This window comes from Arabidopsis lyrata (genome assembly GCF_000004255.2).
Source record: "Arabidopsis lyrata subsp. lyrata unplaced genomic scaffold ARALYscaffold_3, whole genome shotgun sequence".
NCBI lineage: Eukaryota > Viridiplantae > Streptophyta > Magnoliopsida > Brassicales > Brassicaceae > Arabidopsis > Arabidopsis lyrata.
This window is the reverse complement of record NW_003302553.1, coordinates 9784269-9807789: the sequence shown is the minus strand read 5'-3', so window position 1 is coordinate 9807789 and position 23521 is coordinate 9784269. Positions and strand designations below refer to the sequence as shown.

The 23521-nt window shown below is 31.1% G+C and overlaps 6 protein-coding genes across 6 annotated transcripts in view; 4 read left to right on the top strand and 2 right to left on the bottom strand.

Annotated features, from left to right (window-relative positions):
• Window positions 1-1780, bottom strand: part of LOC9321549 (BTB/POZ domain-containing protein At3g22104) — a 2805-nt gene extending 1025 nt beyond the window's left edge. The window contains 3 exon segments of the mRNA XM_021031097.1: window positions 7-51; window positions 53-490; window positions 1273-1780. Of these exon segments, the coding sequence (XP_020886756.1) occupies window positions 7-51; window positions 53-490; window positions 1273-1338 (549 nt within the window). The 5' untranslated portion in view covers window positions 1339-1780.
• Window positions 1781-8068: 6288 nt separating this feature from the next.
• Window positions 8069-10142, top strand: LOC9319409 (transcription factor bHLH117). Its single transcript, XM_021030527.1, has one exon. The coding sequence runs from the start codon at window positions 9013-9015 to the stop codon at window positions 9805-9807; it is 795 nt and encodes a 264-aa protein (XP_020886186.1). The 5' UTR covers window positions 8069-9012; the 3' UTR covers window positions 9808-10142.
• On the bottom strand, window positions 10124-11006 carry LOC9321547 (GLABROUS1 enhancer-binding protein-like 1). The gene is made up of 2 exons (XM_002883295.2): window positions 10505-11006; window positions 10124-10365 (listed from the first exon to the last, which is right to left on the bottom strand). The coding sequence occupies exons 1-2, from the start codon at window positions 10677-10679 to the stop codon at window positions 10124-10126; spliced, it is 417 nt and encodes a 138-aa protein (XP_002883341.1). The 5' UTR covers window positions 10680-11006.
• A 1734-nt stretch (window positions 11007-12740) lies between these two features.
• On the top strand, window positions 12741-13995 carry LOC9321546 (protein RESTRICTED TEV MOVEMENT 3). The gene is made up of 4 exons (XM_002885434.2): window positions 12741-12901; window positions 13010-13292; window positions 13375-13544; window positions 13751-13995. Exons 1-4 carry the CDS (start codon window positions 12787-12789, stop codon window positions 13906-13908), a joined length of 726 nt encoding a protein of 241 aa, XP_002885480.1. The 5' UTR covers window positions 12741-12786; the 3' UTR covers window positions 13909-13995.
• A 2217-nt stretch (window positions 13996-16212) lies between these two features.
• LOC9319408 (vegetative cell wall protein gp1) lies at window positions 16213-17269 on the top strand. Its single transcript, XM_002885433.2, has one exon. The coding sequence runs from the start codon at window positions 16370-16372 to the stop codon at window positions 16913-16915; it is 546 nt and encodes a 181-aa protein (XP_002885479.1). The 5' UTR covers window positions 16213-16369; the 3' UTR covers window positions 16916-17269.
• A 4799-nt stretch (window positions 17270-22068) lies between these two features.
• On the top strand, window positions 22069-23094 carry LOC9319407 (defensin-like protein 290). The gene is made up of 2 exons (XM_002885432.2): window positions 22069-22693; window positions 22787-23094. Exons 1-2 carry the CDS (start codon window positions 22642-22644, stop codon window positions 23041-23043), a joined length of 309 nt encoding a protein of 102 aa, XP_002885478.1. The 5' UTR covers window positions 22069-22641; the 3' UTR covers window positions 23044-23094.
• The last annotated feature ends 427 nt before the right edge of the window (window positions 23095-23521 follow it).

The window sequence follows — 23521 nt, the reverse complement described above, 5'->3', positions numbered from 1 at the left end:
CCGAACAGAGCTATTCGTGAAACTCTCGGTACTTTTACTATCACAAGAAAACTCGAAACAAGCTGCTATCTGGTGAACAAGCAGAAGCAGCACTAGAAGGACTCATTTCAATAGTTAAACAAAGTTTCTCCACTAACGCATCCATCAGTTTCGCAGCTAAAGAATCAGCTACGGGCGATGTTTCAACTTCTTGACACTGTTTTAAACAGAGAAGAACCTCTGGCCAAGCCCAATACCGAATCTCTTCCATACACTTCTCTGTTTGTTCCAAGACTTTAGTGACTTCCATAAACTTAGCAGCACAATGCAAGAAAACTACATTCGAAGGCATCACAGCTAATCGACCGTTATTGTAGCAAAATCTCGAAACAAGCTCGAAACTCTCCCCTCCACCAGGAAAATCATTAAAGATCACCTTGAGATTTCCATTGGAACAAGTTGATTTCCCCAAAAGTTTCCTTAACGTTCCAGAATAAGCACATATGATTTGCTGCAGTCAAAATACAAAACAACACAAAAGTAAGTCATATGAGTAAGTTTCTTCAAGAACACAAAAAGACCCACAAGAAAAAAGCTAAAAACTTTAAGCCATGTTTTGTGAAGGAATAAAGGCAACAGTTATTACAAGACAGGAAGGAAATTAAGTATCAACTACACAAAGGTCTCTGTGTCTCCAATCATTTAAGATCATCTCATAAGTCACACAATAACAAGTAAGAACAAAAGGGAAGTGAATAGTATCCAAGAAAAATCCAAACAAAGCCTCTTATCTTCTTCTAAAGAGGGGCAAAATTTTGTTTGATTTACAGAGAAATATGGGAGAAAGTCAGAGAACAAGTATAAGAACAAAAAATGCAATAAATGATGATGGAGACATCTTACTTCATTACTCACTTAACCAAAACTTTTGAGTCCATTGATACTCAGAGAAATCAGGTTACAGATTCCAAATTAGTGATTATTGGTTTCACAGGAAAAACAAAAGAGAGATTTGTGTGCCCTCATTTTAAGGTAATTTGTTGAGAAGACATTAAATGCTAAATGTAGCAGAGTCACACACAGTACGTGAGCCATAAAATATTACTATCACAGAATCAAAACAAAACACACAAAAAAAATGTATTTCTTAAAATAGAAATTAGAACTTGTAAATCAATATTTAAGGCAAGAACAAGAATTTAACTACACCCAGATAAGAAAAAGTGAAATTAACATTGAGAAATGGTTAAAGTTTGTATTTTGAGGCTAGCTAGTTCTAAAGAGGGACTTTACCTTATTGAGAAAGATAGTTTCTTCTCCATTGATGTCTACTTCAAGATCAGAGCAACAAGCTTCCATAGCCAAAAAAAGAGAAAGAAACTAAAAACACTCTTGGGTAGAACTAGATTCTATCTCTCTTTTTCTTGATTTTTCCCCCAAAAGAGAAAAGAAATGTGGTGAAAGAAGTGAGTAACAGTGGAGAGAGAGGTGTGGATTTATGCTGAGAAGAGAAAGAAGACAAAGAGCAAAGAAGCAAGAAACTTTTGTTGGTTTTGTGATTGTCAGATTTTGTATTAGTCTTCTCTTTTGATGTCTGTCAAGTCTATTGGTGAAGCACCCACAAATTAGTGGTTGGTTTTTATTTTGGTCACTGATTAAAAAAAAAAAAAATTGAGAGTAAATAAAAAAAGAAAGAGTCCAAAGCAACAACAAAGGCGTGTCCAAACAAACACCTCTCTGTTCACTGTTATAGTAGAGATAGAGAGAGGGAGAGAGATGAGAACTGAGACCTATTCTCTGACATTCTTGCTAATAAAACAATTTTATTTTTTTATTAAAAAGATAAAGGGTACTTTTTTGTTTATTCCGTATTATAATATAAAGTTTTTTTATTCATTTAGTAAATATTATGAGTGATGACAACGCATTTTACCTTTTGATCAGCTGATCAACCAGTAATTAATCATTTATTTTTCAGGTAAAGTTTATTAGTGTAAGCTTGGTGAAGCTTTTTAGGCTATGTTCCCTTTTTTTTTTCTTCATCATGCTGTATTTATTTATCTCTCTAATCAACTTTATATATATTTGGATTATTTTAACTCATGGACTAATCGTAGACCAAACTTTAGAATGAATCGTGCAGTGGTCAAATAAAATGTATTGAGATAAGGAAGTAACATTTATATGAGAGCCTTTCAATAAAACAAAAAAAGAAGCTATCTTTTTATTAAAATTAACACTAATATTCGTTTTTCCAGTGATAATAAAATAGCTTTCAGGAAAAGTTGGATTCTTTGTAGGTGTATGAACCTAGATAGAGGAATTATAAAACAAAATTTCTTGCAAATAATGCTTGGTCGTGTAATACTGTTTTTTTTTCTTTGTTATGTTGGTTATTTGGTTAGATGCATATGTTGGTTATTTGGTTAGATGCATAAACTTATGTATTTTTCAGTTGATTAATAAATGAAGTATATACTTATTTCCCTTAAAGACCCGACCACAACAAAATTGGTACTATGTGGACCAAACTGAATTTGATTTATTTATCATACTATTTCTAGATTTTAATAATTGAAAAGGAGAAAAAAATTGAATACATCGAGACGTTATCAAAGATACAAAATCAAGAATATATAATTATTATATTCGTTTATAATGACATGCAAGTATGCAACTTTATAATATCAATAATTCTTCATATATATAAAGTATGTAATACACATATCAATTTTTGCAAATAAAAATCATGTATTAGTATAATGGCATAACAAATAATTAAAATACTATTCAGAAAATAACAAGAAACTAGTTGTTAATAAACGAGGCACCGCCACAGTAGAAGAGATAAAAGGCTAAAAATAGCACTCGTTAGACGACACCAAAAGAAAAAGAAAAGACTCAAAAAATGTGAAATTTTTTTCTTAACAAAAATAAAAGTCATATAATAAATATAAATAAATAAATTTCATTGTTTGTGGATTGTTATTTCATCGTTTTCATTAGTTTTCCTGTAACTTAGGGTTTCTGCTTCCTTCTTTTGAGTTTCTGTCTCTGGGGATATCTCGTTTTTCCACCGGCATATGTATTTCATCATGTATTTTTCTATGGTATTCTAATAAAATTTAGACGACAAAAAAATATATATATATATATATATAAATAAAAGTGTGATTTGGTTTCAACTGCTCATGCACTGAAGCTCCTAGTGGTGGGAAAAAAGCCATGGAACGGGGCTCACGTGACTTACATTCTGCAAGGACACTTTTACCCCTCATATCAATAGGTATTTACAACTATTGCCGTATCTGGCCCATTTGAGTGCCCAATAGTGTGAGCCATTTCTTCACAGTATTAGCCATCTTACTTTTTTTTTTTCCTTTCCATCTTATTAATTTGGTTTCTTAATTTGGGAAAATTTGGGTGTATTTTGGATAAATTTACTAAACTGCATGGAAAAAAACGGAGGCATAATTTAGTTGATTTTTTTTATTATTGGTTTTGGTATTCACTATTCAAGATATATTAACTAAGTCACACTAACCAAAAAAATCTAAAACAAAACCAAATGGAAACCTGGAATACAATATGGGTTTATTACGGATTTTGCCCTTTTTTATAATGACATTTATGGATTTTACCATTTTTTGAATAATTTATGGATTTTGCCCTTTTTTAACACTTAAAAATGTACGTATTTATAATTTTTTTTTGCAAAAATACATATATTATACCAAATACTAAACCCTAAGAACAACTGGAACCGACTAAACCCAAACATAACGAATGAAACGCATGTTAAATCATATTTTTGGAGCCTAAAAAAAGGCAAAATCTATAAATTATTCAAAAAATGGCAAAATCCATAAATGTCGGCAAAATCCATAATTAATTCATACAATAACGTTACTAGGTATAGCTAGACAGAGTGGAGTTTAAATGTTAAGGTGCTTACGTGAAACACCAATATAGCTCACGTGGTGTAAAACCTAATAAAGTAATTAAATGCAAATTGCAATCTTACCATTTGTACGTTAGAGATTAAAAAGGTTCATCAACTAGACATATATATATATAACTTTATAATTTTTTTTACCAAAAAAAAATAAAGCTTTATAAATTCATAAAAAAAAAATATTTAGTGAGTTGATATAGCAATTATATACCAATATAAAACTATATGGAACCACCATTGCATTGCAATGACTCACAAGTCACAACTTTCTATCAAATTAAACTAATGAACCCTTGCGTTGTACCACTATTATATGTGTGTTGTGGCCACATCGATCAGTCCATATGTATTCTTTTTTTATTTTGTGATAGAAACAAAGAAATTTTCTATGTATTAAAATCCTTGAGTTTTGGGTCATGTGGTCATGTCATCTCCTACCTTTTGCTTGAATCTGCTTTGGAGGGATAGGATTCCCTACTTTTGTTCCTTCATACTTTTAGATTATGAAAACGTACGATCATTTCTCACACAATCACATTAAAGGACACACCTTCTCATCAACTAATAGAACACGGAGTGTAAAAACATTCCACGTTGTATTTTTGCTTCATGTATCGTTCATGATCATGTGACATGATCCTATTTAACTCGATATTGAAAAGAAACTGGATTTAAATCAAGGTGGTATTGGATAATCATAGCCAGAACCGTAGCAATGATTATGAGGGCCGCCCACGAAAAAAAAAAAAGGGCCGCTTTAGAAAAGTGTATACTTATAAAAAAATTTAACCATAAAAAAAAAACAAAAAACAATAACTCATGACCTAAGATATGTGGTGTATGACATAATACCACTAGGCTACCAAAACACATTGGTATTTGAGGGCCGAAAATATTAATAACTTCTCGGAGGGCCGCAGCTCCCGCTTCTCTTGCTTCTATCCAGCTACGGCTCTGATCATAGCAGAGATCATTGATTTATTAGTCGAGCATATTTTGCTATAATTATATATTTATATACTTACATCCAGGGGCGGAGCTAACTCATAACCAAGGGGGTCAGTTGACCCCAATGAAATTTAAGAATTCTTGTTTGCATGCTTATTTATATGGTACATAATGGCTTATTTTGGCTTGATTCTTCTCCATTGACCCCTATGGCTCACGTTAAACTACTCCTTTTGACCCCCTCTTACAATTTTTCTTTATTTAATTGTTCTTATTTATGTGTCTCTTTAGTCTTTTTAAGTTTTAATACATAATTTTTATCTGTCTTACATATTAATTTTTGTTTTTGTCATTCTTCTACATCTTGAGAAATAAAAATATTTATATTTCATACCTTTTGTATAAATAATAAAAATAGGAAATAGTTATTGAGACTCCAATACTCATATCTCATACAAAGATTTAAATATTTCTTCCATTATTATCTATTTTTATGTAAAATCATATATAAGTTATAGGGTTTGTGACAATAATACATGATGTTATTCTCAGTTATGCTTTATTAATATTTAAAAGCCAAAACTAGTACCTAAAGTAATGAAATTTAATTTTAACAATATATAGTACAAATAAATGATTATTACTATATAATTTTATTAATATTGACCCCTGTAATAAAAATTTCTGGCTCCGCCACTGCTTACATCTAGTTATGTCATCATGCGGATATCACACTTGAACTTGGTTTAAGAATGTTATATTCTTGAATATTCTTTAAAAAAATTTTTCAAAGGTTTTGGGAAATGCGACCAAAAAAATGTTTTGGGAAATGTATTTCTTTCTCTTTTTACACCGGAGAAAATGGACGAGACGGACAAACAAAGAACCAAAAGAAAATGCTTTAGTAACACACAAATTACAAATTTGAAATGTGTAGATGATGATATTGCTAAATTTAACGGGCCATGTGGCCCAAATCTCTTCGTTTTCGATCCAAACACTCGTCCATAGCTCTTTCCCCAGCAAACACAACCCTTAACCAGTAAAATTTTGAAAAGACACTTAAAAAAGCACTTAAAAATCTACTAAAACCGACTAAAGACATGCAATACGAAATAAACAAATGAGGAAAACTGACAAAATCATAACAAAATTCAATCATTTTCCAGTTGCAGTGACCAATCATCCAACGACTAAATTTGTTTTCTCACTAGTTGCAAAGCCGGCCCCAAAATTTTGGGGGTTTAAAAAAGTTTTAAGAGTTTTATAGTAATTTTTAAAGGGTTGGCTGTATAAATCACAAAAGTAAAATAAATTTGGGAGTCTATTTTGTAGAAAAAAAAATATCTAGAATTTTGGGGACCAAAAACAATTATTTCACCTTGCTGTGCTCAATGACGGTCATGAGTAGTTGATGTCTTTCGATTTCTGCGACTTATAAATATAAATTTTAAAAAACTGAAAATTACAGTTTAGATTTTGGATTACGCCAATGATGAAAATTATAGTGACATGTTTTACTCGCTGAACCATGTCATTAAATTCTTGCAACTGCAAAACAAACATGATTTAGTAACAAGTCATTATCGCCGACAACTACAAAACCAAGAATACTTAGCTTTTTTTTCTAGTCTTTCCGTTGTTGTAATCATATCATATCGTAATACAATTATATGTGTTCAGTTTTATTTCCTTTTAAATAGGTTATCTATTAAATTACAAATTTTTGTCATAGGTTTTGGGATAATTGTTTTTTTCTTTCTTTACACTGGAGAAAGTGCATTTAGAGCATTAACAAAAAATTACAAATGTCAAATGTCTCCAATGCAGATGTTTTGATATATTGTCATCAATCATCATCGAGCCCAGATGATATTGCTTTAATTAGTGAGCCTCTTGGCACAAGTAATAACAATCATTTCCTTTACATTCGGGTTAAAATATCATTTTTGCCGTCATGCAAGTTTATACATAATAAGTCAAACTTTGACCTTGTCAGTTTATTTACAAGATTTGTTACAGTGGTTAAAACAGACGAGCCATTTTACAACAGTTACGTAACTTTCTCTTTTATTTACCAGGTTTCCCTTTCCAAGAAAGCACGTTCTATCTGTGCCAATCGCTTTCTCCAATTTCTTGTGTATATGAGCAACAGCAATGGTGGCTCTTATAGAGCTCTAAGCCTAGTTTCTTAAAAGAAAAAACTCCAAATTTAAATCAAAACTGTTTTTAAACCCAAGAAACGTTTCTTGTTTTAGAGTTTTTTGGCCTCATAAGAGGCGCTGACGTGGTACCGTTTATTGGTTCGTAAACAGAGAAAAATAAAAAAAATTCCCGATTCATTTTTCTCGAGCCTCTCTCTCTCACACCTTGTTATCTCCGACGGCGATTTTGGGAGAGATCGGTCTGAAAAAGAGTTTCTCTTGTCAGAAGCTGAAGAATCAAAAGCCTCTTAGAAATGAATTCCATGGAAAACAGATCATTTTCGGTGATGCTCAAGACGAGAGCTTCAGAAGGAGCTTCCGATCGTCATCCATCACAGCTCAGGTAAATTTGATTTCTAGTGTTTTCATTTTCGTTTGTCCCAAACTTTACATGCACAACCTAATTAGAAAGATCTTGAGAGCTAATTGTTGAAAGAAACGTTTTTTTTTAGGTTTTGCTTTAATTTTGTAGTGAATTATGACTGGATGAGAAAATTTTGGTGTAGGGTTCATGTGTTTTCAATTTGAGCTGTTGATTTCTTGGATTTGTGAAAATTTTGGTGTAGGGTTCATGTGTTTTTTTTAGGTTTTACTTTAATTGCAGCTTTAGCTGTACCAATGCCACGGTTGGTTCTCATTACCATATAACATGAGACAACCAATTACAACCATGTTAGGTTTGGTTTTGATCTTGATTTGTTTTTTTTTTCAGATCAAGAAATTCAGAGATGCATTGGCAAAGCATGGTCCAGATAGGTGCAGCCTTGGACGGACTAAAGGCCTTGAAGAGAAAGAGCTTGTGGCACTTGCAGCCAACAAAGATCTCAACTTTACTTACACACCAAAGCCTGTACCAGTTGAGAAAGAAGCAGCCACTCCTAATTTAAACCCAAGTCTCCCTAGCTTCCGACTCATTCTTAGCAAAGCATTTCGAAGAGAGTGTACTGCTTAAGTTGCCAGAGAATTAGCCGTCAGTCTTATAAGTGAAGTGGATGATATGCCTATCTAAACCTAACTCACATTGATTCATAATCTGAGTTTTTGTTTTAAGAAACCTACTTAATTAAGGACTCACCATTGGACAAATAAATTTGAAAGGATTCATAAAAAGCTCTTAACTTTAAAAATGGCATAGAGTAAGATTATAAAATGTTTAAGAATCTTTTTAAGAATTCAACCATTGTTGTTGCTCTAAATATATTATATAATGTTGTTGTTGCTAAACTTTTAATTATGTAACCAAAATTTAAACAATAGACAAAATATTAATGAAACTATCCAGGCCAATGTGATGTGACATATTTTTTACACACAAGTGTTGATGTTGCTAACCTTTTTTTACAATTTCTTGTGTATTTTAGTTTTGAACAGTTTATTTTTTTGTTACAAATTTACAATCACGAATATAAGGTAATGCAAAAAAAAAAAAACATTTCAAATTTCTTTACCAGAAACTTTTGCAGTCACGGTTGGAGAAAAGTACACGTGGCTTCGCCCCCAAAAGAAAAAAACTTTACAGTAACATCATTACGATGGCACAAATCCGTAAATCAGAATTTGTTTCGCTACCTGACAAAAATCCCTGTCCATGGGATCAGTATCATCTGATCTTAAAAACAATCCAACGGTCCAGATTCAATCAGTACAATACCCTGAAACCGCCTGACGAGGGTCGCGCGACAAACAGTCGACAAAAACATATAACGGAATCGTCTTCGTTCCTCGTGTCGCCGCCTTCTCTACACCACCCAATCACAAAACGCCACGTGTACATCTTTCTTTTCTTACTTATTTCTTTTTTCTCTCTCCACCCAATCATCACAAGCCACGTGGATATCTCTCTGTTTTTATTCTCTTCTTCACACAGTCACGCTTCATTCTCATTTTCTCCTCTCTCTCTCTGTTTTTTTGCTTTCGTCGGAGAAAATGGAGACTGAGTTTGACTCGCTCACTGAGTTACCACCGCTTCCACCTTCCGACTTCACTCCCTCTTCCTTCACCTTCTCCGACCACCAACTCGACTTGTCTCTCTCTCATGCTGACTCGCTCTTTCTCGACTCAACACTGTCTCTCCTCAATCGTCACCACCTCACTGAGTCAACTCGCCTCGAACATCTCTTTTACGACTCCACTCAGCTCTTTCAAAACGACCTCGCCACCACCACAACACCGTTTCTTCACTTACCAAATCTCACATCCATCGAACAACCACCCGCCGTGGAAGAAGAACCGACGACGATGAAGCTCTTTCCATCTCTCTCTCCTCCTCTTCCTCTTCCCGACGCTAAACGTCGCAAGAAGCTTAACTCGTATTCCTCTTCAACAAACTCCGGATCTCCAACAGCGTCATCATCAAACACAAACGACGGTGGTACTGGTATTACCAAACGAAAGAAGATCTCTGACAAAATCAGATCCTTGGAGAAACTTATGCCATGGGAAAACAAAATGAGTTTAGCGATGATTCTAGAAGAATCTCACAGATACATCAAGTTTCTTCAATCTCAAATTGCTTCACTCAGTTGGATGCCTCTTGAATCTGTCTACAACACCGCCGGAGAAGTAGGAGAATCCGATTTGCTCAAATCGCTAACACGTCAACAGATTCTTCAAGTTATTGCGAATTCTCCAGGTTCACGAAACGTACTTTCCTCTCATGGTGTTTGTCTCTTCTCTTACGAACAGCTTCTTTCTCTCAAGACAATGTCGAGAAACTTCTGAAAACAACAACATCGGACGACGACGTTTGAAGAAACACCAAAGACTCTGTTTTTTTGTTTAACGTTTCCTACATAGCGTTTTAATGGCGATGAACTCAGAGTTTGATATAGTTTAATACTTACGCCACAGTTTTTGATATCAGTTTCAATGTAGAAAGTTTTGGTTTGATTCATATCTAAAGAACTATATAAGAAACTTTGCAAAAACTGTGAATCTTTTCTTTAACATTCATAAAGATGAACACATCAATACCAAACATAAACGATACATAATAGTTCAAAGTTCTCACAGACCAAAAGAAAACATGAAAAATTCCTCAAATTTTCAGGGTTTCAAGAAGCTCAAGCATCTGATTACCCAAATCCTGTTCCTTAAGACACAAAGCTTTCCATCCATCATTCAATTCTTTAGCTTTAGCTTTATCATCACCAATAAGCTTAACTCTCTCAAAAGCTACTTCTTCAGAAATCAAACCTTGAGCTACAATAATCTCCACTAGCTCCTTCAAATACGGATACTTAACCCAAAACTCTTCCTCAGTACCATCACTCTCACTTTCTGTAACACAAAAAATCAGAGATACGCATCGTTTACTTTTTTTTTCCAGATTTTAACGCAATCACCTCACAATACTCGACATAACCAGACTCGATCAAGCTTTTACAGAGTAGAAACAGAGGAAATGGTGAATGTGTACCTTCGTTTACGAGATTGGAGAGAGGAGAAGAGTGAGATCCTCCGTTTGTGTTTTCTAACTCGGACGATTCGTCTTCCATGGACTCGTCTTCAGATGAAGAAATCTCGAAGCCGTTGTACTCTTCGTCGGATGATTCATGTGGAGAGTTGATGAGAAAGTGAATCGGAACCGCCATTGACGTTGGGATTTGAGCTCGAAGAAACGGAAAAGAGACGATTTAGTGAAGAAGGGGAAAAGGTGTGTGCTTGTTGTGCGTGTGTCAATTTATTTTACAGAGTAATTTTCTAAAAAAAATAAGTATGAAATTGTTTTAAAAAAATTTCAGCTGACGTGGATTTAACCGGTTCTAGAAGAACATGGAAGCAAAACCAAAATAATAACCAACAATCGATTTCATTAGTAAAACAAGGATCATTTATACCGGTTAAGCCAATCGTTTAAAAACCCCATCTTTTATAGATAGTTTTCTGTTGAATACTTAAATCGCATCATTATATTAACATTTCATAAAATATTTATTTTCATTGTTACATTGTTTTTTTAACCACTAAAATTATTAATTCAAAAATATTTCAAATTGAAAAATATAACACATAGCAATAACTCATGATATACTTATATGAAGAACTAAAATTAAAAGTAACCATCATCAAGTGGTTTTGGATTAGACACGTTAATAATATGAAGATGAGCGATCGACATTGACTAAATCTCTTAGCATTCCAAGTTAACGATGTGGGTTCGATTCCTATATACTCGATTGCAATGACTTTAGTGACCAACTGATAAAAATTGAGATTGTTTTTGTTTCGAGGAGATCGTTTTCTGTACAATTTTTGTAGATTCGATTGTTTTACGATGAACCACGATCATGTGATTATGAATACACAAGATGTGGTTAGTCCAACTCAATATTTACATAAATAGTTCTTCTGAATATACAATTTGCATTATCTAAGGAGATTTATGTTTTAAAGGATCATCACCATGGGGAATCAAAACTCTATGTTTAAGAAGTACAAAATCTCCATGTTCAAGAAGTACAACAACGAGCACCACCATCATAGGCTGATATTGGAAGGCATAATAGAAGAATCGTTGCCCTTAGGCTTAGTTTGAAAACAAGCAGACCCACTAATAAAAAACAAAAAAAACAAACAAATTATATGCTAATTTGTTTGGTAAGACAAATTATATGCTAATTGACGTGTATTATTGGTTAATTAGATTTTGACATGTATCAAAAAAATTTAATATATATAGCATGAATATTATTAACCAATAAACAATAAACATTGAAGTTAAAAAAATATAAATTATTCAACATTAATTTAATTGGAGAAAATTTTATTTAAGGTTGTTTGTATTTTTTTTTGTAATTGTATTTAGTGTAGCTTTGGTAAGTCAACCATCTACATATACCTTTTGGAGGGTTTTTAGTCAAAAAGTCCTTCAGTTTTGACTTATTTACACTCCTAAATCCTTAAATTGTAACTTATTTATATTATAATCCTAAGTCTTAAATTCTAAACACTCCCAAAATCTTGAAAATCTAATTGAAGATATTGTCCTAACTAATGTTATCTTTCCTTGCTAATTTTTTAAAATCTTTCTACCTAATTTAAACATAAACATATGATTCTTCTTTCACTTTTATCTGATTTTATATTAATTTGTTTTTAAATTTATATAAAATACATATAATTAATAAAATATTTGATTTTTTTTTTCTACATATGATGTGATTCAAAATTTTAAAACAGGCATATAATACTAATCGATGAAAAAAATATGTGTTCAAAATCCACACACGATTATGACAAGAAGCAAAAGTAAGATCGATCGTGTTTCCAGATATATTAAGCGTAAGAAAGATGAATCCAACTATAAAAATGAGATAAAAGAGTTTTCGGAATTTGAGTAGAAAACACGTGTTTTTTTTTAAGTATTTGAATTTCATTAATGAATAATGAGAAGAGTTTGTAGAATATACAAAAAAGCTTAACCTAGTAGTTATTTCCTGCCCAAAAAAACAAAAAAAACAAGAAAGAGCTAATGCAACATCATATTGATTGGGGTTAACTATTCATATGTGAGCCAATATACAAACATGTGTTTGTTCCTAATGATTATGTAGGTTTTATTTTTCGTGCTCATGGGCCGCCAAGCAATATGCCCATAGCAAAATTAATGTTCAAATGATTAAACAATGATTGAATTTTAGGAGATTGGTCATTTATCCAAAAGGAAACGCAAAAGACGAAGGGAGTGGATATATTTCAATGTATGTGGAGATTGATAGCACAAACCTCTTGTCAACGCCACTAACTGATGTGGTTGCATGTCTCATATTCTTTGTTTACAACAAGAAAACAGACAAATACTTTACTATTAGAGGTTTGTATATCTTATACTCCATATTTCACATTGATCACATTTGTGTATATCTTATACTCCACTTCTCCTTTTCTTTTACTCATCAACAATTTATGTACACTATTATAGATACAGAAGTGAAGCGGTTCAATGCATTGAGAACAGTCTGGGGATTGTCTCAAGTCCTTTCGCTCGAAACTTTCAATGACCCTAAAAACGGATATATCTTCGAGGGAGATCAATGTGAATTTGGTGTTGATGTCTTGGTTGCTCCATCCCTTACTAAATGGGAAGTCGTGTCCTTTAATCAGAAAATCTCTAATCCCAAGTTCTCGTGGACTCTCAAGAAATTTAAAGAGTTAAAAGAGGAATTTTACGACTCAGTAAAGTTTTTAGTAGGAGGAAGGCAATGGTGAGGAGTCTAAGAAAAACTTGTTTGCTTTTTCCATATATGCGTCTATGCGATTGTTAACAAGTGCAAAATTGTTCTATAGGTTTCTAAAGGTGTATCCTAAGGGTGATATTAGAGCACGAGACAAGTCGTTATCCATTTATTTGTTCTTAAGTAAGAGTGAAACACTCAACGCAGAGGAGAAAATCTACACGCGAGTACATGTTAGACTTTTAGATCCTCTTGGATCCACTCATCACGTCGCTTGGACATGTAAGTTACAAAACAATAATACCATATCATATCATCTTATAGTTGTTTTTTTGTTTGTTTTACTTCATTGGTTAATGAAACTTTTAAATAATGTTCATTTGGTGCTCTTTTTCGTCCCTCGTTGACTATTTAAAATTTTAAGTTATAATTATATTTGACTAATAATTAATATGCATGCTTATATATATTTTCCACTGTCGTTGCAGTGACCTACTGGTACACAAAGCAAAACACAGGCTATGGCTGGGATAAATTTGCGTCTTTAGATAAACTCCGGGCGCAGTACTTGGACAATGAGGGTTCTTTGAATATAGAGATTGAATTTGCAGTTGTTTCAAGCACCAAATACTCTCCCAGTGTCTAAATTCTGCTTTAGAAAAAACAATTCTATATCTACTATTTATCTATTGTGATACAATACAATGCAGTGTTTTCATAATGGCTTATTGAGTTATTTGTTTTTGAATTATTCGTATCTGAATCTTTTTATTGATATTTTAGGTTTTATTTTAAATTTTAGTTCTGGTACCTATATATATGAAAAAAAAAGAAACTAAAAAAGAGCAATTGAATACATATGAAATAAACTAGTGGTGAACCTAGCTTAGTCATCAAAGTTCAGTGCCGGTAAATATGATGAAAGTTACTAGCAAAATAACCAAAAGATAAGGGATACAATGATCTGTTTCGTATGCTTCTTAATTATCTTCTAACATCTCTAGAGACTATTCTTAGAGACTGATATTCATATTCTTATTTTCCTGAAGTTATTTGCTAGCACAATGAATTAAAAATTTGTGTCAATGGCTAAGCTCCGGGAGGCTTTTTTGAACAAGCAATATACTTTTGAATTTGAGATCGAATTTGAAATTGTTTCTACGATCGATTACAATTTCATTATCTATGCACTCCCATTGGGTTCAAAGATTAACAAAATGTTCTAAATGATGCAGCATTCAACAGAGCAAGAGTGTCCCTGTTTCAATTTTCAAGGACATGGTCAAAGACAAGATGACATATGTTTTCGTTTGACATTAGCAGCAACAAAAAAATTAGTGGATTCTTTTTTTTTTACTCAATCGATTTAGGTTCAATGATACTCACGGTTCCACTAATTTTTTATGCACGGCTGGCCTGGCCTTGAGGACAACTAGTTTAAACATTTTGGTCTGTGGCCCCTATCCTTTTATGCCCATTTTACTAAAACAAAAGACTCCAACTACTCTTTTCTTCGTATGGCAATAATAAAATTTATTTTTTCGCAAAGAAGTAACAATGAAAAGAAAAATAATGCAGACCCTACTATATTAAATTGTTTTTAAGTAAAAAAAAAGGATTTTAAAATAGCTAAAATTTTCTATGAACTCCAACAAACTAAAAATAACAATATTCGTTTTATGGACTATCAGACTCAAAATAACTCAAATCAATATAGAATTACATGAAAAAAAAAACTTAAATGAAAAGTCTGATCCATGAACTGAAATGACTTCAGTTTTGTTTTCCCTCATAAGATTATCTATGAACTCAGTACTGTTCCTTACCATAGTGAGAATGCATTATTTGAATGTGTGTGTGTGTGTTTTATGTTAGCTATGCATATATCAAAGAATTTCCGAGGAAACTAATCACCAATTCAATATTGGTAATGACCAAAAAAAAAAAAAACTAAACCACAACAAATTTTAGAGTAATAATTACGTGCCAATGTTGGCTTTCACGTGGCCATCCTAGCTTTTCATTCCCACCATCCGCATGTCTCTCATTATCGCACGCTTTAACTCGAAGTTAAAAACAATTACTTCTTTTAAAGCATAAACTGTGAAAATAAAGGGTGTTTTTATTTTACAAGAAATTTTGATGATTATAATTTTATTTGACAAATTTTTTTGATGACTTTAATAAAATCATAGAAAGTAAACAAATAAAATATTTTAAATTAATATTACTAAAGAGTTTTTTGTAATTTTGTTGATTAGTTTTTCATAATATTGTAAAATAACAATCTCTCTATTTTGATGATATTTTTCATGATTTTATTGTGTGAAGAAAAGTGTAAAAAATTATAAACTAATAATATAATAGTTTAATTTATTGAAAATTATAGATTATTTTGTTTTAATTGAGTAACACAATTTTTTATTGACTCTATAAAAATATGAATCCAATAACTTCAGATTTATTAAAATATGAATCTAATAACACCAAACTTTAGGTGGTGTTATTCAATGATGGATTTTAATAGAATTGAAATCCAACACTAATCCAGTGTTATTAACCTAATGATTCTAAATCTAACTCTAATAGATTTTAAAGTTTGGCGTTATTCAACTAAGATTTAAAATTCTTCATTAAAATCCAGTGTTATTCAAAACTAAAAGACTTGTAAAATCTTTGTATATCAAATCATTTGAAATGAAACATCTTTGGATTTCATGAGTAAATTATTGGAATCATAATCCAAGATATACTGCAGAGATTTTGAACTCCACACAAACAGATTGTTAAAACCAATATCAGAAATCAAACCTAAACTTTTAAGAATTGACTTTAACTCCATGAATGAATAACACCCCTTTAACAATTTTTTAAAATCTTGATTGAATAACAATGGATTTCATGTAATATTTCAAGGACTAAAATTTTATTTAAATCATAAACTAATAACACCCCTAAAGAAGATGAAAGATAGAGAGATCCAAATCACATCTCATTTGTAATCTAAAAAATTCATTCACAAAAAAATAAAATAAACAAAATAAACAAAAACATCCAAAAACAAAAGTCACAGAATTTTTGTTCCGATCTTCTGAATATCCACAACAATGCTCTGCTATGTCGGCAAAGCCACCAAGATTTTCATTTTCATCGTCACCGTCGCCGTCGTCATTGGCCTCGTCGTAGTTTTCGGTGTTGTCCGCCGTCACTCTCACCACTGCTCCGGCGACAATTGCTCATCTTCCACCGATCCATCTTCTTCTACTTCCCCTTTTATAACTCCATTCCCAAACCCAAACCCGAATCCAAACCCAAACCCGAACTCGCCTGTTCTCGGATCTTCTCCTCCAGCTCCACCTGATTCATCATCATCACCAAACCCATCTACTCCTATTTCCCCAAATCCGCCGTCGCCGATCATTAATCCGAATCCACCTCCTCCGTCTACGCCTAATCCGAATCCGAATCCTCCGCCGCAATTCTCACCTCCTCCGCCGGATTCTGAAACAACCACCGCACCTCCTCCGCCTTCAACGGATATACCAATCCCACCACCACCTCCAGCACCAGTATCGGCATCTCCACCGTTAACTCCGCCGAGCTCCGTCGTCACTAGTCCTGCTCCTGTGCATGCCAAGCTAGTCAACGACTAAAGACCAAAACTTTGTAAATTCCGACATTTTTTTACTTCTCATTTCCCAGTTCTTGAACTTGATTCGTTTGTTTTTTGTTATTTCTAAATTAGATCATTTTCTCTAACCTTTAATATTTAAATCAAGTTGAAATTTATTCGGATTTTCATTAATCTTATGTTATACTTCACTGATCCGATCGAATGTTAAAACTTTCTTTTGTTTTGTTTACTAATTGCAGTGATGTTATGGGGACTGAGTTGTCTACTTCTATCATTATCATAAGATTTATGACCAAAAAATGAATATTGTTTTGAGTTTAAGTTTTTGCTTGTTTTAACTTTGAAGTTAATTAAAATAGTATCATTGTCTTAATGCTTACCAGTCAAATCTCCTTTTTTGCTGGCAAACTATATAGTATAATTGTTACATTATTGTTGATACATTGAAATGATTTAAAAGTGTGTAACTGTGAAAAAAACACTAGTGAGGAGGGAGCAAGAGACATGAGGTGGGTCAATGGGTTAAGAATCCCATGAAATTTGTCTGAATAATTTTGACCACTTCAGTCTTTACAAAATTGTAGTAATTTTTTAGTCGTTGTTCCGTACAATGTCATTCTTAATCCTCCTTTTTGTTATTTCCATAAACTACTAACTCCTAACTAGTTGGGTGTTATTTCATAATTTTGTCATTTATGAATTTGATATGTTATAATGTTAAATAGTTAAATATACACTCTACTATTTTTAAATTAGCATATGCTATATGCATCTACGAAATCTGAAAATTTGGCAATTTTATTATGCAGAGACATCTGCTTGATGTTAGTGACTTGGTGCATTAACTATTTATTATGCAAGAGTGTCTCTGAAAGCCCTTATTTTCTGAAGTCTGAACCAACATTTTTTGGGTAAATGAAGCAAACATTTGTTGGTAAACGAAGCAAACATTTACTCCCTCCGTTTCGTTTTACTTGTCGTTTTAGAGTTAAAATTTTGTTTCATAATAGTTGTCGTTTTAGGTTTTCGATGCAAATGTTTTGTGAAAATTCCAGTTTTATCCCTACTGTTTTAATGTTTCGGCCAATGAATTTTTTTATAAAATATATTAATAAAGGGTAAAATAGAAAATTTAATGTTTTTCTTAATATGTGTGAGAAAACCTTAAACGACAACTAAAACGAACCGGAGGGAGTATGATTTATCCGCTTTTTTGTGTGTGTATTAAATCTATATATATAATGAGAGAGTTGTCTCTCCATCTGGGGTGTCCACATCATCATCCAAGTCATCTTATTTTAATTTTGTATGGGCTCCACATATTTTATTTATTAAAACAAAAAACATTAAAACTATAATTAATTCACATATTTTATAATTTCTATTATTATTTTTCATTAAACAAAAATAATAATTTACAAAAGAATAAATTAAATATTAAAAAGAAAAAATAAATTTATAACACAAAATATGAAATTTTTGAATATAGATTGGATAAATATAAAATTAGATAATTATATATTACATTTAATGACTAAATATTCGTAAATGACTAGAGATATGAAAAAAAAAAACTTAACATATAATCATTTTTAAGAGTTACAATTATTTACTAGAATAAAGAAAAATAAGAAACATTGGCATCCATGTAATCATATTTTACATTTTGGGCTCTACATATCTTATTTTGAAAAAAAAACATTAAAACTAAAATTAATTCACACACTTTCTATTTTTAATTTTTACTAAATAAAAACAGTAATTTACAAAAAAAAACAATTTAATATTATAACAAAGTGGAAAAATATACAATACAAAATATGAAAATTTTATATAGAGAAATAAATATAAAATTAGATAATTATATCTTAACATATAATGAGTAAATATTTTTAATTGGTTAGAGATAGGAAAAAAGAAACTTATCATATATTTTAATGGTACAACAATCATTTTTAAGAGTTACAATTATTTAGTAGAATAAAGAAAAGAAGAGCTGAAAAAACAAATTTAAAGGTTTTTACTTAAAATAAAAAGTACATCATTTCTGAAAAAATACAAATTTAAAATTTGAGAATATATTTGTTAATGTTAAGTATCAACTCATGATACCGATTAAATATTAAGAAGGAATAAGTACATATTATTATTTATAACTCTAATATAATATAAATATGTATATTAATAAAAATTTCTATTTTATTGATGTTTTCTAAATTAAAGTGTTTTGAAAAAAAACAAATGAATACCTAAAGAAAAAAATTAATATTAATCAGTGTTTAGAAAATTAATATATATTGAAAAAAATAATGTGATTTGAAATACAAAGAAAAAAACTATCCTAAACATCACCAATAAAAATAAAATAATCTAATTGAAAAGTAAAACTGTGTAATAATAATATTTGAGAATGCTATTTGGAAATTAGAATATGTTTTAATTGGAAACTGGAAATGAAAGATTTTTAATTAGAAACAACATGGATATTTTTTTTTTAAAAAAACATAGTTTTATATTAAAATAATTTTTATGAGTTCATATGTTACACATTGAGAAAAATAAACACTAAGAATACTATACAGAATCATAATATACGGTAAATTTTATATATGAAAAAAGATTTTTGTATTTTTCAAATCGTCAAGATAAAGTGTAAAATTAGACGTTTGAATCCAATGTTTATAAATAGGAATGAGTCTATATATATGAGATTTTTTGTCTATAAAGCAATTTTAGATAATCCAAAATATGGTAAAAAAACCTTATGAATAGAATCTCCCCGAATAAAACCTTATGAATAAAAATCTTATAAGTTGTTCACTTTAATAAAAAGATCATACAACTTATAAAAAAAAAGATGAAATAGATACGATCTATCTTAAAGACTAATTCATAGTCGAATATATTATATGTGAGCCAATATAAGGTGAATATATAGTACATTTTAAGAGACGACGAGTAAATCATAGAAGATAATAAACATGAATAAACTAAAATCTTTTAAAATTCAAATGGTTATATTTATACTCAAAAATTTGTATTGATAAAAGTTTTAAATTAAAATCCGGCGCAATGCGCAGGTACATAATCTAATATACTAAATTACTAACATCCAGGTTTAAATGTTTTAATATGGGCTAGTTCCATGTCAAAGAAAATATTATATTATGGGCTTACTAAATGGGTTCAGACTAAAACTATAATATTATATTATATTACCTTAAAAACGCACCCAAGATGTTATTACTAGGTGTTATTACAGTGAAACTCCATCATAGAAGTGAAAACAGAAAGCAGAAAAGTAAATAATTCACAACAAGATTTTAACGAATTAAAATTTGTTGTCTTTGTGACGACCCATTTTTATCGTTGGAATCTGTATCCTATAAATTAACTATTATATGTGACACTGAATACTTTTTACCAACATTTGTTTTTTGATAAAGTTTCTACGAACATTTGGGCTAACCTTTTTTTTTTTAATTTTTAACATCAAATCATAACTTTATTAGTGTGAACCAAAGATTACATTGTTAAAACACAAGGGTATGAACACAATCAAATAGATTTGTAACGAAAAAGCAAAAAAGTTCAAGCGCCGCAATCCGAATGATATGCTTAGTTGTTTTCGTCGTATCCGTCAATCTTGTGTGACTCTCTAGCTTGGAAAACATCTTCTTTTTATCGATGCACCATCTTTTACGCTTTCGAAAGTCAAAGTCTGCGATCCATCCGTTACATCGCAAGACCCTAGATTTGGGAACTCTCCTGAAGAAAGAGATATGAAGTTTTGTGATTGTAGCGTAAACCCATACTTGTTGTTGATCTGATCTTCTGATTCGCATCATAATCGCATCTCCATCCTCCGTTGTGGGTTGATTCCATGACGGTTTCCGTGGTGGTCGTTGTCTCATTAACAAATCCAAAGAGATTTGTATCAACCATCGAAAAGCCACGAAACAGTGGCCTTCGGAGACTACCATAAAACTAACAAAATATGTTAGTTTCGATAAAAACTCGGTAATACATACCGGATATGCCTCGGCGACTTCGCCGGAAAAGACCTTCACCACGGAGGACCGGATGAGACATGGTATATAGACTTGAGACTCCCGCAAAACGGTTCCTTTTTCATCGACCAGAGATATTACCGTCCCATGAGGCGGGTTCGCTTCTGCCTTCGGATCTGATATCCACTTGACATGAAAGTGGTGAATGTTTGTCGCCAGTGTAAGAACGAACACGGATAAAGTCACCATCCGAAGGAAAACTATAGATCGGAAGAGATACCGGTGGAAGAATGTGTCGTCCATCGAAAGAAACAGAGACAAAAAGTAGAACAAAACTAAATAAATAGAAAGGAACCCGACCGACGCCGAAAAGTCCAGCGCCGGCCGGAGAAAATGTCTAACGGCGGCAGTTTACTTGTGTAAAGTTGCGATCGTCTTTCTAATTGCCCTCCCAACTTCGTTTTTCACTTTTGAGTTCATTTGGGCTAACCTTTATTACATTGTTGTTCTTCACGTGTAATTCCTAACTATATAACTATATAAGTATATTGATGGGCTTTAGAAGGGGATTGAGCTTTTCTTAGAGTCCATTACTTTTCATTTTTTGTCTTTCTTTTTTTTAAAATTCTTTCCCATATAATTTCTTATTGTGCCGACCGGTGACAATTAAAAAAACAATATAAATAGAAAAAAATGGATAAAAAAGAATTAAAAAAAAGAAGAATAGTAAAACCAAGAACCAAAAGGAACAAAAGAATTGAACAAATAATTATGGTAAATGGTAACCAAAAAGTTGAATAAATATTCAACATAATAAATATTAAAAAAATCATTTATTTGATTTATTTTATAAATTTCATAAAGTTAAATTGTTATATAAATTTAAAATAAAATGTTGTATAAATTTAAATAGTTATTTTAAAATAATATAAATTTCACTTTGAAAGCATTTATTTAAAATAAAGTCATAACATTTATTTAAATTAAAGTTTGATAATTTTTTTTTATATAAATATTTTTTAATAAAAATAAAGAAAATATTTATATATAGAAATGTAAATATTATCATAAAAGCTATTTTAAAATTATTTAATAATTAAAAACGAATTTTATATGTTTGTGGAAGAACCATTTTGGGGAGGAACAATTTTGACCTATCATTTTTTTTTTTGAATAATGAAAATGAAAAATATAGGACTCACGTGTCTGAAAATAGAACAAGAATATCTTACAAATGATAAAAAAAAAAAATGAGGAACATTGAGAACATGACATTCCTACTCATTTTTTTCCTCAAAATTGGTTACGAGTTGGAGCCTGTCTATGCAATAAAAGTAAAAATTTGTTCTTTTTTTGAACCTTATCTAGTTTGGTGAGAATATGTTTGTTATATGATTCCAAATGAAAAAGATGAATCGTGTGGACCTTATACATACTATACATCAATATTAGTTCTATTTATGGTTCAAAATTAGGAATAAGAAGGAATTATATCAAAATTACTTTAAATAGTAAAACAATTTAGGAATGTAAATTCCTCCTAATTTGTTTCCTTAGTAACATCACCAATTATAGCAAAAAAAATCTTATTTGTCAAAGTCGTCCTATGCGTTAAATAAATTGCCATTTTTATGCTCCAAGACACAATATTTAAGCATCGAAATCACCATGTAATAATATCAAAAACGTGTTTATAAACTCTAAACCATAAACTGAGCATCCTCATATCAAAAACATGGCGGCACTGAAAACAACAATCCTCATCATTTTCGGCTTCTATCTCTCATGTTAGTTTCTCTCTATATACTGTATATATCTCATATTTTGATTCATCGATCTAAAAGACCGAATAAAATATGATATGTGTTTGCAATTATTAGGTATGTTGTTGGTGGGTATCTTTGGAGTTCAAGTCGAATCATGTAGGACAGATGAAGAGTGTAGGTTGCTATGTTCAGATGAAGGTGCGGAATGTATTCTTAGAGTGTGCAATTGTTCGAAACTAAAAGTTGAGACTGAACCGACCAAGGCGAAAAGATGCAAGACTGATCGTGATTGTCCTGTTTCTCATCCATGCCCTAAAGATTATTATTATGCTTGCCTTAATAATGGAGAATGTACTTGTATCGCTGTTTAAAAAACTTTAAAGCGTTATTGTTCTGATTCTCATCAATGCCCTCTATTATAATATTTTAAACCTTAAAATAGAACTGAAGCTCAAACTAAGTAGTTTCATTGTCCGTATAATCCTAACATTGTATAAACTTTTTCCTTTCTTATATATTCTACTTTTTAAATATGCTGATCATTATCTCAAATAACTATTTTAATTTGAAAACTTAGTGTTCCTAAAAAAAATAAAAATTGGAAATACTAGTTTAGAGTTTAAACAATAGCAATTTCTAAACTTCAAACGAATAATTGATAGAATTCTTTATTTATTAAAAAATATCTACATAATTAATGAATATATGATTAGAAAAATACATTAAAATATTTTAAATTTATTGGCGGTTCATTTTGATAAATTTGCTTAAAACCTTTTGAACAATTGGACTGACTATGATAAGCTTTCCACGTAAACAAATAATTTGTAAGGTTATGACTTCGGATGT